General features: G+C 36.9%; 2 protein-coding genes across 3 annotated transcripts; one reads left to right on the forward strand and one right to left on the reverse strand.

Annotated features, from left to right (window-relative positions):
• On the reverse strand, window positions 1-4,724 carry LOC140758275 (OVARIAN TUMOR DOMAIN-containing deubiquitinating enzyme 1-like). 2 transcript variants are annotated; one of them, XM_073095545.1, is made up of 9 exons: window positions 4,388-4,724; window positions 3,681-4,061; window positions 2,847-2,912; window positions 2,653-2,736; window positions 2,418-2,540; window positions 1,978-2,030; window positions 1,803-1,858; window positions 1,617-1,717; window positions 1-1,216 (listed from the first exon to the last, which is right to left on the reverse strand). In XM_073095545.1, the coding sequence occupies exons 1-9, from the start codon at window positions 4,697-4,699 to the stop codon at window positions 782-784; spliced, it is 1,611 nt and encodes a 536-aa protein (XP_072951646.1). In that variant the 5' UTR covers window positions 4,700-4,724; the 3' UTR covers window positions 1-781. The 2 variants fall into 2 exon arrangements, with proteins under 2 accessions (XP_072951646.1, XP_072950862.1); XM_073094761.1 differs by having other exon boundaries at window positions 3,681-4,064.
• A 1,692-nt stretch (window positions 4,725-6,416) lies between these two features.
• LOC140766924 (uncharacterized) lies at window positions 6,417-16,393 on the forward strand. The gene is made up of 5 exons (XM_073106656.1): window positions 6,417-6,584; window positions 6,711-7,290; window positions 9,658-9,774; window positions 12,105-12,757; window positions 15,877-16,393. The coding sequence occupies exons 1-5, from the start codon at window positions 6,433-6,435 to the stop codon at window positions 16,223-16,225; spliced, it is 1,851 nt and encodes a 616-aa protein (XP_072962757.1). The 5' UTR covers window positions 6,417-6,432; the 3' UTR covers window positions 16,226-16,393.
• Window positions 16,394-16,554: the final 161 nt, after the last annotated feature.

A 16,554-nucleotide genomic window follows, 5' to 3' on the forward strand; every position in this document is an offset into this window, starting at 1 on the left:
TTTATTACTGTTTTCGTTATAATTTCTTGTGGTTGTGTTTGTTGTTGTTGTGGTGGTATAGCAATAGTGATTGTTGTCGTTGTTGTGTTTGTTATTGTGGTGGTTATGTTTGTCTGTGATATGTATTTATAGTTATATTTATTATTTTGTTTGTGTTATGTTTGTTAGTCATTATGTTTGTCATTATTATTGCTGTGGGGCTTTGTATATATGGTTGTACTTTTTTTTTTTTGGTTTGTCGTGGGCGTTATTCTAGTTGTTATTTTTCATTTTATTTTTGTACATGTTGATGATGGAAGTTATGGTTTTATTTTGTTTTTTAAGTTTTGTCATTGTTATTGTTGTGCATGTTAATGATGATAGTGGTAGTTTGGTTTTTTATTCTTGTAGTTATAATTCTTTTTTTGTCCCATATCTATTGTTGTCATGCTAATTATTATTGTGCCCGTTGATGATATAATTGTCCAAGTGTTAGCTGAAGATGATTTACAATATGAATGTCTAAGTTCAAAGTTCACTGAAACTATCAACTTCCATCCCTACAGTATTATTCTCCCTGAATGGAATAATTTGATTGTTGTCATATCCCATTCGCAAGAGAATTCAAATCTCTATGTCGTGGTAGTGCAAAAGAAAACGTTTCCTCCAAATCGAGCAACTCAACGGAATAGCACCTGCAATCTTTGTATTCTGTCTTTTGGTCATTGTTTTGATGAACGGTGTTAACGAGTAAGCCAAGTCAGGCTAATGTCTGAACTGTATCCATTCTCACTTGGGAGAGTCACTTTGGATAGAGGATGTCATAATGGCCTGGACGATATAGCAAGGTCACAAAGGGGACTTGTTGACTAGAACTGCTGCTTGAGCTTGCTCCATTGTTTTCAACTGAGCGACTCGCAGAAGGTCCACAAGCAGCAGTGCCAATGTCAGTTGGAGGGACCTCATCAATGCCACTGTCTGAAGAAATCAGCTTAGGGGTGCTTGCCAGTCCATAATCACTAGTCTCAGTATTGCTGCTTGCCAGAGGATTGCTAGTGTTTGTGTTATGGTTCAGGAATAAATCTTGTTGGTTCACTTCAATGCTTCCAGATCTAGATAAGGACGACGAGGAGTCAATCTTAACCACCCTCATGGACACCCTTAGTGCTGATGCCAGAGCGATAATCTGCACATGATCAGCTTCAATTCTCATAGGAATAACTTCTGCCCTGCAGAACTGTTGGTGAAGCAGAAAATTAGGGGGAAGAGAGAGAGAGTTCATTGTTACTTGTATTAGGGGGAAGAAAGACCATATAGATATTACTTCATTGATAATTTTATTAAGTAAACTTGTCTAAGATAGATATTACATTCTGAAGCATGTAGAACAATTTGTTATCTTACTATAATATTAATTAGAAGTTAAGGTCATTGTTCTAGCATTACTTGGTTCTATCACTAATAGATCAACAAAAGAATAGCACCAAAAAGATAAAGAGTTGACATCCATGGGTAAACATGTTCCTGTTATAACAATGGCAACCATAATAAGGAAAACAATTTCTTAATGGCAAAATTAATAAGGAAAACATTTTCTTATAAACTGAAGAACTTAAAAGAGTAGCATCAGCACCGACCTCTTCCAGAGTGTTATATTTCATGTCAGGGAGAAATGGTTTGAAATGCTCTGCTCGTGCGCATATCTCAATAGAAGTGATCAATCTGAAGAAAGCCAACACTGTGCATATTCTATGTTAAGCCATAAAATCACGGAACCAGAACAATATATATATATATATATAATTATGGGGTGCATCTCTCACTTTTGCTTGCGTAATTTTCATCTTGACTCTTCTGCAAAAGTTGCTTATGGCCAAAACTACATGTGAGCGCACCAGTTCATTTGCTCAGAAAATTTAGCAGAAATGTGATAACTGAACTACAATCGTTTATCGCTGATTGAGGACCACCGAAAACAAGTTAGTAGCTATCATCTACCTTGTAGAAATTTGCTTCCACTCCATAATATTTACCATCAGGTCAGTGAAGTCCTGGAAACAACACCGACAAGTATCAGATGAAAGAACAAAACCTAATATCAGTAATATTAAAGAATTTGAAAGTTTGATAAGAAAAGTTGTATTTTCAATTGAACCAAGAATACATGAAAAACAAGTTTGAACATGGACTGGTATATACAATCAATACCTAGTATCAGAATCAACCAATTTAGACAGGTAATAGGAAATCAAAACAAGAGATCCCACACTAAGTCTAAATTGAAAACTATTGAATTGAAGGCATTAACAAAAATTACTAGGAATCATATATCATCCACCATAAGAGGCAGTGAGGCGATAATAATGAGTTACATAGTAAATCAAGTATCAAGTATCAAGTATCATGCAGCTACTATAGCCAATGGAGGAAGGGCTTACCGAATAGAAATCATCAAAAGTGTTTACAGTCTGTCTCTGATTTTGATTTGCCTGTCTGAATTGGTCAAGAATTCCAAGAATCCGATAAACCTCATTGTCATCTTGCATTTCAACAACTTGCTCCTATTTGTACATCTTATAAGTTAGTTCTGTGATAGAAGCACTCACATAATAAAAACACTCATATTGTGATACAACAGATAAATTTTTAAGAGATTGTACAGCATTGTACTACCAGATACGAAAAAATGAAACTCCGATAGAAACAATTGCCATCTCGACGTGCTCGCCGGAAGGAAGAGTATTCTTTGTCAAGCAGCTGCATCATAAACCGTTGATTCATAAACCAACATCAGCCCATATTACTATTAAGGATACAAATAGATCAGTTTCAGTTACCACAAAGCAACAAAATGAAGTTTGGTTAACCTTGATCTTTTCCTGTATGATGGAACAGTCTGACGGAAAATCAGTAGCTAATGCGGACACAGGTTCCTGCAATACCATAACTCTCTAGATTTAAGATATGCATAAAATGATATTCAAGGTGCTCATTTTCATACCTCAAACATAAGTACATGACCCAAGAGAGAGATTAAAACAAATTACTTTGAGAAATAGTTCTCAGAATATAATTTAGTTTTGTCAGGAATTTAGTGCCAGCTTCTAAATAATGTTAGGTTGACATCCGATGGACCACAAGTTGTCAGGAATCGAAAGAATTTTTTTCCCACAGTGGCTAATCAAGAACAAGCAGCTCAACTCCTCTGATGGGAATCTGAACTTCTCTTTAAAAAAATTTTAAAAAAAAACTTAAAGAAAGATCATTGATGGAACATAAAATCTGGTTGGTCCCCAAAGAAAAGTTGGAAATTAAGAAAAATAGTTACCAAGAGATCAAGGGGATCACATATTAAAGCATGCATTCTACAAGCTAAATTTTGTGATCTATGAATCTAGTATAAAGTGCTCAGCAAGCAACCTATAATTTTTGAGATGCAATGTAAGGGAGAACAATTTTTTCTTAAAAAATGCCCATGGTTCCTTTATCAATTGTCATCCTTGCTCCGACCAACTAATTTCCCTAAAAAGAACTGTATAAAGATCAAACCTGAAAATAATAATAAAAGATCAAACGTAAAAATAATAATAAAAGATCACATATTCACACTGAACCTATCAGAAACGCACAAAAATTTCGCAAAGAAATCCATAGATATACATGCAAGCATCTCCAAGGAATCAAGAAACCAAGAATCTCACTTTGTCCCCGAGGCAGGGCATCTTCTTCGCTTCTTCCTCTAAGAGAGCCATCTGCTGCCTCGTGGAGCCGTCGCAGTTTCCCAAGCCCAACAACAACGATGCCGCCCAACTATGTTCGATGACTTCGCCGTTTGCGTCGACCGAGTTGTCGACCATAGCTTCCTCGTCGAAGACGACCTTCTTCCCCTTTGCTTTCTTGAGCGAGAGATCGAGTACGCTGGAAGGGTCCTCTTCTCCTTCCTCTCGAGCGTGGGGTTTCTTAGATTCATCATCTTCTTCTTCGTCGTCGTCGTCGTCGTCGTCGGACCACAAGAACTCCATCTCCGTCTCCAACTCGAGCTGCTTCTTCCTGGCTTTCTCCTCCATTCGCCTGATCTCGGTCTGCTACGGGTTGGAGAAGAGACCCGGGAAATGTGTTAGATTTGACAAATGTAAGATTTTATATTTATTTATTTATTCCCTTCTCCTGCATTCGATTATTCGATGTTAATCTCAACAAATTTAAGATAAAAAAGAAACTAAAAATCATCCAGAAAAACAAAAACATCAAACTCCAAGAGCAGAATCAAGAAACCAAAAGCGGCAAAACTACGTTTGATCGAGCCATCATTTGAGATATACATACACACACACACACACACACACACACACACACACACACACACACACACACACACACACACACACACACACACACACACAGCTACCTCGTCTGCGATGCACGACGTCGGCTGCTGCGTCACGTCATCGTACGCAAACTCAGCCAAATGCAGCATGGAAAGGTAAGAAGCAACCCGCTCCTCGACGACGGAGGCGTCGATATCGCCATCGCGGAACAGCGACTTCTTGCCGTCAGGCCGCACGATAGCATCTCTTCCGTCGATCTCGCTCGAATCCTCTTCCCCTTCTTTTTCTCCCGTGATCTCATCTATTTCGTCTATTTGAATCCTTACACGCTTCCCGTCCTCCTCAATCTCCGTCGCTGCATCTCTCGGGTTCTTCTTCTGATTGCGAGCCATCGGCTTCTGGCTTCGCTGAGGTTGATTCGGCTGCGGCATCTCGAACAACGAGTTTGGCGATTCGAGAAGCTACTAGAATTTGAAAGATTTTTGGATCGATTTGGCGGGAAATAGGAGGTTAGTTAAGAAGGCGGTAGAAATGGAGCGGATCGGATCGGATCGGATCGGGCGATACGGCTGGGATTCTTGTTTCGGGTGTGAAAACCAATCCATTAGTTACAATTTGGTGGTTAGAGGCAACCTAGGGGTGTAATCAAGCCAAACTTGATTGAGCCTAGTTCAGATCAAGCTTGAATTAAAATTATTTTAATTTGAGTCAATTTTGAGCTCGAGCTTAAATGAGTCGATTAATAAGTAATTTTAAATCTTAATCAATTCAAGCCAAAATTTGAGATTGATCAAGCCTCATCGAGCTTACTTGATCATGAGCTGACTCATAATCAAGCTTGACTCGCAATTATTTCTGAGCTTATTTTAAAGATCAAGTTTGGTTCAACTCATTTTTTAGTTGAGCTCAATCGAGTCTTATCGAGCCGGCTTAATTATTTTGACAGCCCTAATTGGAGCTTTAAGGATGGGGCAATTTAGACACATATCCTTATACAATGTTTTTGTATTGATTGTTAGCTAAAATAGTGTATTAGTGTTTAATTGTATGAAACTTTTGTTACTGGGTTTAGTGAGCTTGAGTAGTCGGCCTTCGTGGTTAAGTATCTTATTATAAAATGACACTATTCTAACTCACGATATTGTGCATTCGAACCAAAAATATGGATCTAAATATAAGTTGAGCATTATTCAATTCGTATCCGATTAATTTTCATTCCTACTCTACCTCCAATATTGATTTGCACAAGCGGCATCACTTATCTACAATGATTGACGAGCAATTAGGGTGTCACACTAGAACCCAATTTCTCTCATCACGGTTGAGTTAGTATAAAAAAAAAAAATCTATCAGTATTCAGCTTGATCTAAGTGAGAGAAAAAGGATCCAAAGTAATCAAGAGATCAGTGAACATTGAATCCTATTTGTTTTGAAATAGAATTTTTCAGAATAACTAATTCTTGACTTTTTATTTCATTGGACAAGCGCAAAACTTAATTTGTTCCTGAAATACTAAGAATAACTATTCCTAAAATAAATACCTAATTTTAAAAATAATAAAATATTAGTTTACTAATATATACTTCTCTTCCATCGATATTTTTATATTTATTAATTACTTATCATCAATATATTATAAATGGTAATTTAATTATATGTTAAAATACCCAAACTTTTTATGTCACTTCAAGTGTATGTTTACAAACAAATACATTAATAATCTAAACCAGTATAAGCTTTCTTATCCAAGTATAAAAATGAACATAACTAATGATACACCTAATGCAATAAGAGCATGTATAAACTTTTCTTAGATAGGAGTATTTTTATCCTTTTCTATTAAATTATTGACTTAACTTGGGATTTAGCCGGCAAATAACATATATTTTTGAGGGGTATATATATAAACATTAATTTTAGAAGGGAATAAAAATAAATAAGAGATTTTTTAAGGGTATACGCATAAAAAACCGCCCAGAAAATATCTGGATAATTTTGATATATATATATATATATATATATATATATATATATATATATATATATATATATATATTCGGGCTTTTTATCGGGCCTTCGGTTTGGGCTTTATCCGAACTGAGTGCTTAATATGTTTAGATAAGAAATGCTCACCGATAACTTCCCAATCGGAAGCCATTTCTTGCCCCGTCATAGGGCTCTTCAATCCCCCCGTCTATTTAAACTCCTCGCTGCCTCGGCTTCGATCCTCGAATATCCTCGTCTCGCCATTTCCTGCCGTCGTTCGAAGAAACCTAGGTAAAGTTTCCTCTCCTCTTCTCCAGCTTTTGCGCTAGGATTAGGGTTAGGGTTAGGGTTTTTTCGTCCTCTCGCTAGAATCAGGACATTTACGATCCGATGTTATTCGGTTTTTATCCGGAAAAGCTGTTCTTTTCCGGATCGTGAGGTCCAACTGTTCGCTGAGCTCGATTGGTTTCGGTTGCCAGCGATCTCAAAGGAAGCCATGGTGAAGCCGAAGAAGCTTAAGAACAAGAAAGCCACGGTCGCTCCTCTTACCCGTAGGCTGACCTCTTCGAACAAGATCAAGAAGAAATTGAAGGTCAGGAGGGACAAATATGTGGCCGTGACGGGTCCGGAAAACGGTGGAGCACCGGTTGATGACCCCGCGTTGGCTTTGGCTTCGGCCTCGGCCTCGGCTGCTAAACCCGTCACCGCTGCTGCTGGTAACAGTAGCAAAGACGAGGGGCGTAAGGGGAAGGATCCCGTGGAGAAGAGCTCGGGGTTCATCTTTATGTGCAGCGGGAAGACTAAGCCGGAGTGTTACCGCTACAGAGTCTTCGGGCTGCCCAAAGGGAAGATTGAGGCGGTAGAGAAGATCAAGCCTGGGACCAAGCTTTTCCTGTATGATTTTGATCTTAAGCTTCTGTATGGCGTTTACAGGGCTACCTCTAAAGGCGGGTTGAACCTTGAGCCAAAGGCTTTTAGAGGAGCATTTCCTTCTCAGGTAATTGTGCTTCTGGGTGAATTTCCTCGTCCTCTCAGTTGAGCTTGTATTGCATAATTCCAAAGATTTTGCCTCTGTTATACTCTGAATTCGATGGTTCTGGTGCATGGCGCCTAGTGGAATTAGTAGAAATAATGTGCATGGGTGCGGAAATGATTTAAACTCGATTTGTTCTCTTTTCCAGAACAAAGTTAATTTGTAAAAAGATGAATGAACAGTAGCATATTCGGCACTACTGACATTTCATGTGCAAAAGATCAGGTTAGTTAACAGGTTTCCTTGCGAGTCTAATAGGGTTGGGTTCAAACTTGACCAATTCAGATAAATAGGATTATTCCTTCTCTTTCTTTGTTTTCTTTCTTTCTTTCTTTTGTCCCTCCTTTGCCTCCTCTTCCTTTATTTCTTTCTAGTATCTTTGGTCTTCATCATCACTAAAACAATAGCAAGTGGAACATTGAGGACATCAACACAAACCGGTGCTGATGGACAAGAAGTACTTGAGGAAAACAAATGGCAAACCTTTGCTAGATGATTGTGTGATGTTCTTTAATATGAAAGGTAAGATTTGTACGAAAATAATAACATTGATAATATTTGAATGCTGGGCATCTAGAAAATAATTTGCATAAAAGGTGAGACTTGAGGTTAATATGTTGAGGTGGACAAGTGAAGTTACAAAGACACGTGCTAGTTTAGAACAAAAAGAAAAGTGTTTGAGTAAGCAGCTTGGGATGGGAGGACTAAAACTAATGTGGGTGTTATCTACAAGACACGAGAGTAATTGATTTTGTGCAAGCTCTTGAAATCAATGATGGTTGTGTCACAAGCACGGACTGTGCTCACCACCGACTGTGCCGTAAGAGAGGGAGAAAAAAAGAGTAAGGGACTACTCACCATCGCCCGAGCTCGCACACCCCATTGGGTGCCCTATCTTGAGGGGATCCACAACTTAAGTTTCTAATTTCTTTCTCTTTCTCTCGAATTTCTTCCTTTCCCCTCGGGCTAGGGCACCCAATGGGGTGTGAGCTCGGGGGACGGCAACTTGGCGATCGGCGATCGTAAGCTTGATGACGAGGTGATTGGCGAGTAGCGAAGCTACTAGGAGGGGTGTCGTGCGGCACCCCTCGTGCCACGTGTCAGTATGCCATCGGCACGGTCATTCATGCTTGAAATAAAAAGCTTTTCTTATGAATTGTTATTGTTCTGGTCATCACACGGCAATGAGTCGTTGATGCTGTCCTTTCCTATTGAAATTCCGCAAGTCATAACATTAGACCGACTCTAAATATATTTTCATGCTTAATTTTGTGAGAGATAGGTTAGTTTTGCCACTCACATTGGACAATTGCAAAGTTTAGGAGGAATAACTATACGAGGATCATATCGTGTATGTAAAACTTTCAGATGATGTAAGAACTTTGTTCTTGGTTACTAGTCGGAGTTGTTGAAGCATCTTAGGCATTTTTTAATAGTTGTGGTGGCGACCTTTGATACTTTTTAAACCAGTCTCCTAGAAAAGGTTGCCTTGGATGGTCGCAGAGTCAAGTGGAATACTAAGTTAAGATAAGCTATTAATCTAGCTTTCGAAACTACGCGAGGTTGCCATAGGAATTCTTGATGGGTCTTGATTTAAGTTTTGTTGGTACTTTTTTCTTATCATATATCTTTTAGATGATGTACTCAAATAGCTTTCTTAAGCTACTAAGGTTTTTTTTTTCCTATATTGATATATGCAAAATCTTTTGGTCTATCATTTTCTTGAAGCTTTTATTATTTTCTCTGAAGTAGTTGGTAAAGCATTTTCACAAGATTTGATTCTTGTTAGCTTTAGGTCCAAGGGTTGGGCATGTCAACTACCCAGTATTGTCCATTAAGCATTGGAAATGCTATTAGACCTTATGTGCCAATAGCTTTTTATAACATTGAACATGCTTGACCATTCATGATTATGAATACATCTTTCCTTTGTTTATATGATCTATGGAGCCAATTTGTCATCCACAACATATTTTCATTTAGGAGTCGATTTCATTTATTTTACTATGAATGACACTTTGAAGAGTATTTCTTGAGGGTGTTTCTCGGTGTGACTATAAGACTTGCCCACTGCATTAATGGGTTCGTTTAGTTGGACGCTCATTTACTTGAATATTCTTTTATTGAGTGCAATTTTAATATATTGACTAAATGCAATTTTCACTTTTTTGGATAATTAGAATGATCATGCTATGCCACTATAATTTGTATTCTTGTGCTAAAGATTTGCAAGTTGATATGTTGAAGATAAACTTCATGGTTATGATATAGCTACTTGATGGTCATAATTTCATGGTAGTTGTGCTGATAAATATATACCCTTTTGTGTAGGTGAAGTTTAAGATTGATCGAGACTGCCTTCCTCTTCCAGAGAGTGCTTTTAAACATGCTATACAAGAGAACTATGACTCAAGGGGGAAGTTCACCCCAGAGCTCAACTCAAAGCAAGTAAGGATTTGGTATCTTGTTTACTCCGTATGGACATAGTCGAGGATGGGGTCGGGGGTTGGATCATCATTGTGGTTACATCCCAAAGATGATTGACTAGATAACCGTCTTGCGCAATGCATCACCTCTAGGAGACTTAGCGAGCAGACTATTTTTTAAGTTGATGGGTCACAGAATGTTCATAGACTATCCGTTTAAAGCAGATATAGACCAATTGCTCAAAGCATATCATCTCCCAAAGAGCATACCCACCCCAAGTTAAATTCAACTTAATTGCTATTGATGGGATAGAGAATATTCTATTACTTTTAAAATAATAATGTAAATGACTTGAAATACCCCTTAAGAAAGTTGTTAATCGAAGAAGGCAATGATACAGTAACAACGGTGAGTGGAATAGCTAACTTATAGAGGGGGTATTAGTATATTACAATCATTATGGTTATATGAGTTAATTTAACTCATTATGTGGTAATTCTCCATTAAGAGACGATGAATAGGTTGTTTTTGAGGCAATAAAAGCAAAACACAGGGGGTCTACTAATAAATGCCTATATCAAATGGTGTTAATGATAATAGGAAAATTTGTAATAACACAAGGGGTTGTTTATATAATTTTATATATCACAAGGCATGATAAGTGATTCACCATTATGGTTCCCTCCCAAAGATGATTAGCCATATAGGCAACTTGCCCTCATGTTTAGTTGCCAACCCTGAGTAGACTATCGGTGATATGCCGGAGGAAGGTGAGGATGACATTAAGTCATCATGACCTTTATGCCTTGGTCGACACACGTGCTACAATAGCCTCGGACTAATCAATTTAATATTGATTTATATGTAATCGGTCGAACATTTCTTGAAGACACTTCTTCAGTTCAGAAAAGAAATTTTCCAAACCTCTTTCTTTCTAGGTTTAATTTGGTTCAAACCCTTCTTTTTTTGCGTTTTCTCGAAAGAACCCCTGCCTTTTACATTAGATATCTATTTAACACATTGGGTTAAATTTAACTCACTTTACCTTAACATAGAAAAATCTAGAAAGAATTAATTGATATAATTCAAGGTGATTTTTTTAAACTTTCTAGGTTACTTTCATCAATGTTTAGAATAAGCTGTTATATAATGGTTTTACTTTCACAGTCATATAACTTTTTTTCTTCCTTTATTTTTAATTTCTAATTATTTCTATGTTGATGGGTATTCAAATGATTCCCTAAGCAAGGTGTTTTGATAATTTGAGAAGTTTGGTTACTTAATTATTGGTTTTGGTAACATTGGATTGATACAAAGGTAAAAGTATTGTGTTAATTGGAAATTTTTGTAAAACCTAGTAGCTTTTTCCAGGGTTTTTTTTTGGAAAAAGTGATAAGGGAGGGTTTGAATGATGCAAAGGCCTTTTTTCTTTGAAATTTCCATGATAATAAAAGAAAAATGTAGGTTTTTTTTATAAATTCCCCTTGACTTTATAATCCCTTATTTCATATTAGAGTAGTTGATATTCATATTATTTTATGTGGAACTTTGGTATGATCTTTTAGTCCTAGTTACATATATTTATTTAACCTTGTTTTATGATCATTTTGATTCTTTGCTTAATACTACTAAATTTAGTATCATTATTAGTAATTAATAAGGAAGTTTTAAAAACCAACATGCATTCCACTTTTATTATCATTCACAATCTACCATATGGATATTTATTATTCAGCCCGTGCATAATTTTCTTTAATCTATATAGTAATTGATCGTTAAAACTTAAAAGGACTTTTAAGGCATTAAAAATGAAATGTAGGGGTTGAATGATAAATATTTGTGTGGTAAAGTGTGATAATAAAAACAAACTGTGAGTGTTTTTAGTAAATTACCCTAATTAATAATATATTCAATTGGTTTTACTTTTTACAAAAGTATTCATTCGGTCATGGATTATAACCTATGACTTATGTGTATTATATTTTTCTTTTTGTAGACCATATGTGTCTTTTCACATATGCACTTTGCATTTAGACTGTTCGGATACTATGAGCACTTATCAAAAACATTGGTTGATAAGCCACCTACTTAAAGTCAATTGTCTAAAACACCACCTTCTCAGTGAAGATTGTCTTCAAAGGAATCATCTATGCAAACAATTTCATCTAGAATAGATTTATTCATTGGACATCACTGAATAGATTTTTTTTTTTTGGTGGGGAGGTTGTATCGTGACATCCTTCGATGTTACTGTCTATAATCAATTGACAGGACATCTTCTAGTTGGTATCTTTGAGCTTATCCACAAAGGTCAACTATTTTAAGTTCTTTTTTGTTATGCTTGGTTGCAGGTTCGTAGGTTGATGACATTATTTCAACCTATCAGTGTACTACCACAACCAGCATCCCCACGATATACTAAGGAGAGGCGACCAACATCCCAACGATATATTGAGGATCGACGACCAGCATCCCCACTATATATTGAGAGGCGACCAGTATCCCCACAATATATTGAGAGGCGACCAACATCCCAACGATATATTGAGGAGAGACGTCCAATATCCCCACGATATATTGAGGAGAGGCGGCTAGTATCCCCAAGATATATCAGAGAGAGGAGGCCGTTATCTCCAAGATATGTCGAAGAGAGGCGACCAATATCGCCAAGATACATCGAAGGGAGGCGACCAGTATCCCCACGGTATATTGAGGAGAGACGACCCCCACCTTTTGTTCATTTGCCTCCTTTTGAGAACCCATCTAGATTAGGACACTCTCGTGCTCCACCATTGATAGAGTCTAGATACATTCCTCAAGGTTCAACTCATCTAGATGATCCATATGCAAATTATCGACGTGCACCTCTGGAATCGGAACCCCGACATATTCCTGCAACTGTTCTACCGCCTGTTGATTCATGCTATCCACTTCCTGCAAATGATCCATATCATTTTGATACCATGCGAAGTTATTATCCAGACAATCCTATTTCATCTGATCGGTACTGCTTTTTCTTCCTTTTGATATAATGCATATACTAGTTGCTCCTTGCTTGATTTACGTTTTTCTTGTCTTTTATGAACTTGATAAAGTGAATGCAACATGTCCTTTTTTTGTAAGCTAATAAACAAAAGTGTAGGATTTAATCTATTAATTAATTTTAGTTTCCATTGAATTGCATTATTCGTTTTGTTTAAATTCTCCACTTCTAGTAAAAAGTTTACTCAACTAGCAAATTTTTAGCTGGCAAGCACACATAATTCACACTCATAGGTTCTCCATTGTGTTTGTCTTACATTGCATATCACTGTCATTTTGTGGACTAGTGGGAAGGAGAGCGAGACAAAGATAAAGGAAGATCTAGTAAAGGGTGGACTAGTTGGAGGGGTAGCGGAGGGAGGGTGGGAGATTATGACATGAGAAGAATAAGATTGGTTGGATAGCTTTAGTTACGCCTAAAAGTTAACTCACTATGGCCCTGTTTACTTCAAGAGTAATTTTTTTCCTTATTTTGTAATACAATTCTTTATTCCATAATGATAGAATAGCCTTATCCTATATTACAAACACTATTTATGAAAATTATATTTTATACCACATAGTAACTCAATCACTAATTTAATCTTTATATTGATTCCATCAATATATTTTATATGAAATCAAAGTGTATTTATCATAATTTCATATAAAAAGAAAATACATTTTTTCTATTTTTCTTCACTTTATATCATATTGAAGGTAATTATTGCACCTTGATCTTAACGTACAAGTAAATATAGGAATAATTATTTCTAGAATAAATGGCTCATTTTATTCTTAAATAAGAATACTATTCTAGAATTGGCCTTATTTCTGAACAAACGAGGCTTAAAGCTTATTGATTTGAAGTTAATAAAGATTGGGTTGGTCTAATTTGAGCCTATCAACTTGACTTGGATTTTTTAATTATTCTTTTCCAACAACACTTTCCCTTCTCCCGGTCATTATTTATGCTGTGGCATGAGCATGAATCGCAATTGTGAGCCACTAATACGGTATGTCACTTGTATACATAGTGTCGAGGTCCTTACCGAAGAAAGTGTGAGGCAAGTTACCTTGTCAGCTTTGTAAGCAATCGAGCAGGCGGATTGACACTCAATTGTTTTAGGGCTTGTGTGGGTAAATTAGGAAAATTTCCATAGGAATCTCAACATGTAGGATTTGAGAAGTGCAACTAAAGGATCCTATGTGATTTTTTTCCCATTGGACTCATTTAATGTATCATTTTTGGATGGTTTAGGAATTTTGTAGGAAATAAATAGATTGAAGAGAGATAGGAGGAAGATGAGGTGGTGGTCGGAAGAGGAGGTGGTGAGGGTGGTGTTGGATTGAGGAGGTAAAGGTAGAGATGGAGGAGAGAAGAGTGGTGATAGAAAAGGGAGAAGGAGAGATTAGGAAGAGAGACAGGGAGAGTAGGTAAAAACTGAAGTCAGAAAGAGGTGTTTCCTTTTGGAAAATCTTTCCTTGAAAAAGATCATCTAAAAACCTAGATAAGGAAATTCTCTTATCCCTCTAAATTTTTCTAAGAAAAGCCAAATATGTGCTACTAAATAGGCCCTTAGTATTATTCTATCCTTGGTTAGAGTGAGGGAAGAAGAGTATTGAAGGTGTGAAAATGAAAAAGAGAGAAGATGTCTGCAACATGGTGGGAAAGGAAAAGTAAGGAAAAATGAAAAACATAAAAAAATGAAGAGATAATTCCTCTTTTCACTCTCTGAACTACCATCATTTTCTACCAACGACTCCTGAACTATTTTTTTTGTATATAATGACCCGTTAAACTTTTTTTTTACATAATGACCCTTTAAACTTTTTATTTGGTATATAACGATCATCTAATGGAAGAGGTCAAGTGAGGTATTTCTGATAGTTTATGAGGATCATTATGTGCCAAAAAAAATCGAAGGTCAGTGTAGAAAAGGATGATAGTCCACGGGACGAAAAATGAATTATTCTAAAAATAAAAAAGGGAGGAATGAAAGAAAGAAAAAATATAAAGAATTAATCATTTTAGTTGGATCAGGTGTTTGGGCTGGGTCGCTTAGACAAAGGGTTAGTGCACATTGTTCCTGGGCAAGTCAAGTTCGAGCTATGGTAGGCTGAAAGCATTCTCAAGTTAGGCTTAAGCCTTGGTCTTTTTCTGGCATACACAAGCCGGCGGGTGAACCAAATAATTGTTCCTACTCGACTACTATATTCTCTTTCAATTACTATATGGGGAGTGCTTGAAGAACTATTCTTCATTGTCATCTCCATATTTGATGCTGACTAGGGGCATTGGGCATCAATACTTGCATGGGGTCCTGTTGGATATTGTGTGATTTCAATTAATAACAAAAGAAAACGTCGTTAGTGATCGGCTGAAGGGGAGGATGTGATATTCATTGAAAGAAGTATTGTCAATCAACAGAAGTTGTAAGATATGCCAATTATTGAGAGATATTTTTTCCATATCACCATGATGATTGAGAGGTGGTGTGCTGTTGATAAATGTTGATGTTTTAATGGATGTAGTTGTTGCTGCATATTTAGGAGATTAAGAAGGCACCTATGTTCTAGTTTGATTTCGTAATTGTAACAATCAATATTTGCAGTCTTTTTTCTTTACTTCCTATTGCAACTTATACTTGCCATTTTTGTCTTATGTTCGCAATAAATGTGTCTTAATGTTCTTTTGGTGAATAAGTTAGATTTATATTGTCAGGGCTCTAAATTCTGTAAGGAAGCAAGAATGCTGCGTATGTTTTGGTTGCACGTATATGATATATATTGTTATGCTGCATCCTCTGCATCCATTTCGGTCATATTAGTTTATTCCTTCCCATTGAGTGCATTGGTATTCTTTGCTCAGCTCTTAACTGAATGAAAGCTTATAATTTAAGTAATTTGGTCCTCAAAATGTCGAGTTAGTTTGTATAGTCTTGGGATTGAGTGACATTTATATTGTTACGAACACCGTTCATATCTATTTTACTGGCTAGATTTTTACTTATATTTTCAGCAAAATATCTGTTTAATATATCACATAAGATACTTATGTTTTTTCTGGTTGGTATCATCTGATATTCTTTTTTGGTTCAGTGTAAGTTACAGGATTGTGCCTGAGATGGTTCCAAGCGATCCACTCCTCAGTAGGGATTACAGATCCCTAACAGCAGGCAGGGAGGGGGGGGAAATAGCACCTCGAGGTGATCGTGGGCATGATATCTACTATCCTGAGCGAGTTGTCAGCCGTGTCTCGCATGCAGCTGCCACCCATGGAGTTGAACTGCCCCCTCAGCAAGGTCACTGGACGACAACTACCTATGAGGATCCAAATCATGCATATGCTGAGAGTCTCCAAAGGCCAATTCTAGGCAGGGCTAATATGCCGAGCGTGCCCGTTTCCTCTCTTTACTCATTTGCTGGTGCTGCGCCAGCATATCGATGATTGTTGTTTGGTTTCTCTGCTGAACATATCTTTTCTGCCCTAATTGTCGCATGCTAGAAAGATCCTAATATTAGTTTTGTTGTGAGCTAGTTATGCAATCACTAATGTTTTCATTTCTATGGTAAACAGTACCAATTCAGAAAGATCTTTTGATGGCAGCTTCTTTCACTTGCCAGTTTGTCAGATTTGTGGGAAAGTATAGAACATCTAGATCTACTGGTTAGATGCTTTGCAATAATGTTGCTTGGCCCTTTCATGTAATTGGTGCATGCTGACTGCTTCCAAGCCTTTTTACCTCTCTATATGCCAGGTTTGTATCTTTAGTGACT

The sequence above is a fragment of the Typha angustifolia genome, chromosome 1, assembly GCF_048772165.1.
Source record: "Typha angustifolia cultivar Huaian chromosome 1, ASM4877216v1, whole genome shotgun sequence".
Classification (NCBI taxonomy): Eukaryota; Viridiplantae; Streptophyta; class Magnoliopsida; order Poales; family Typhaceae; genus Typha; species Typha angustifolia.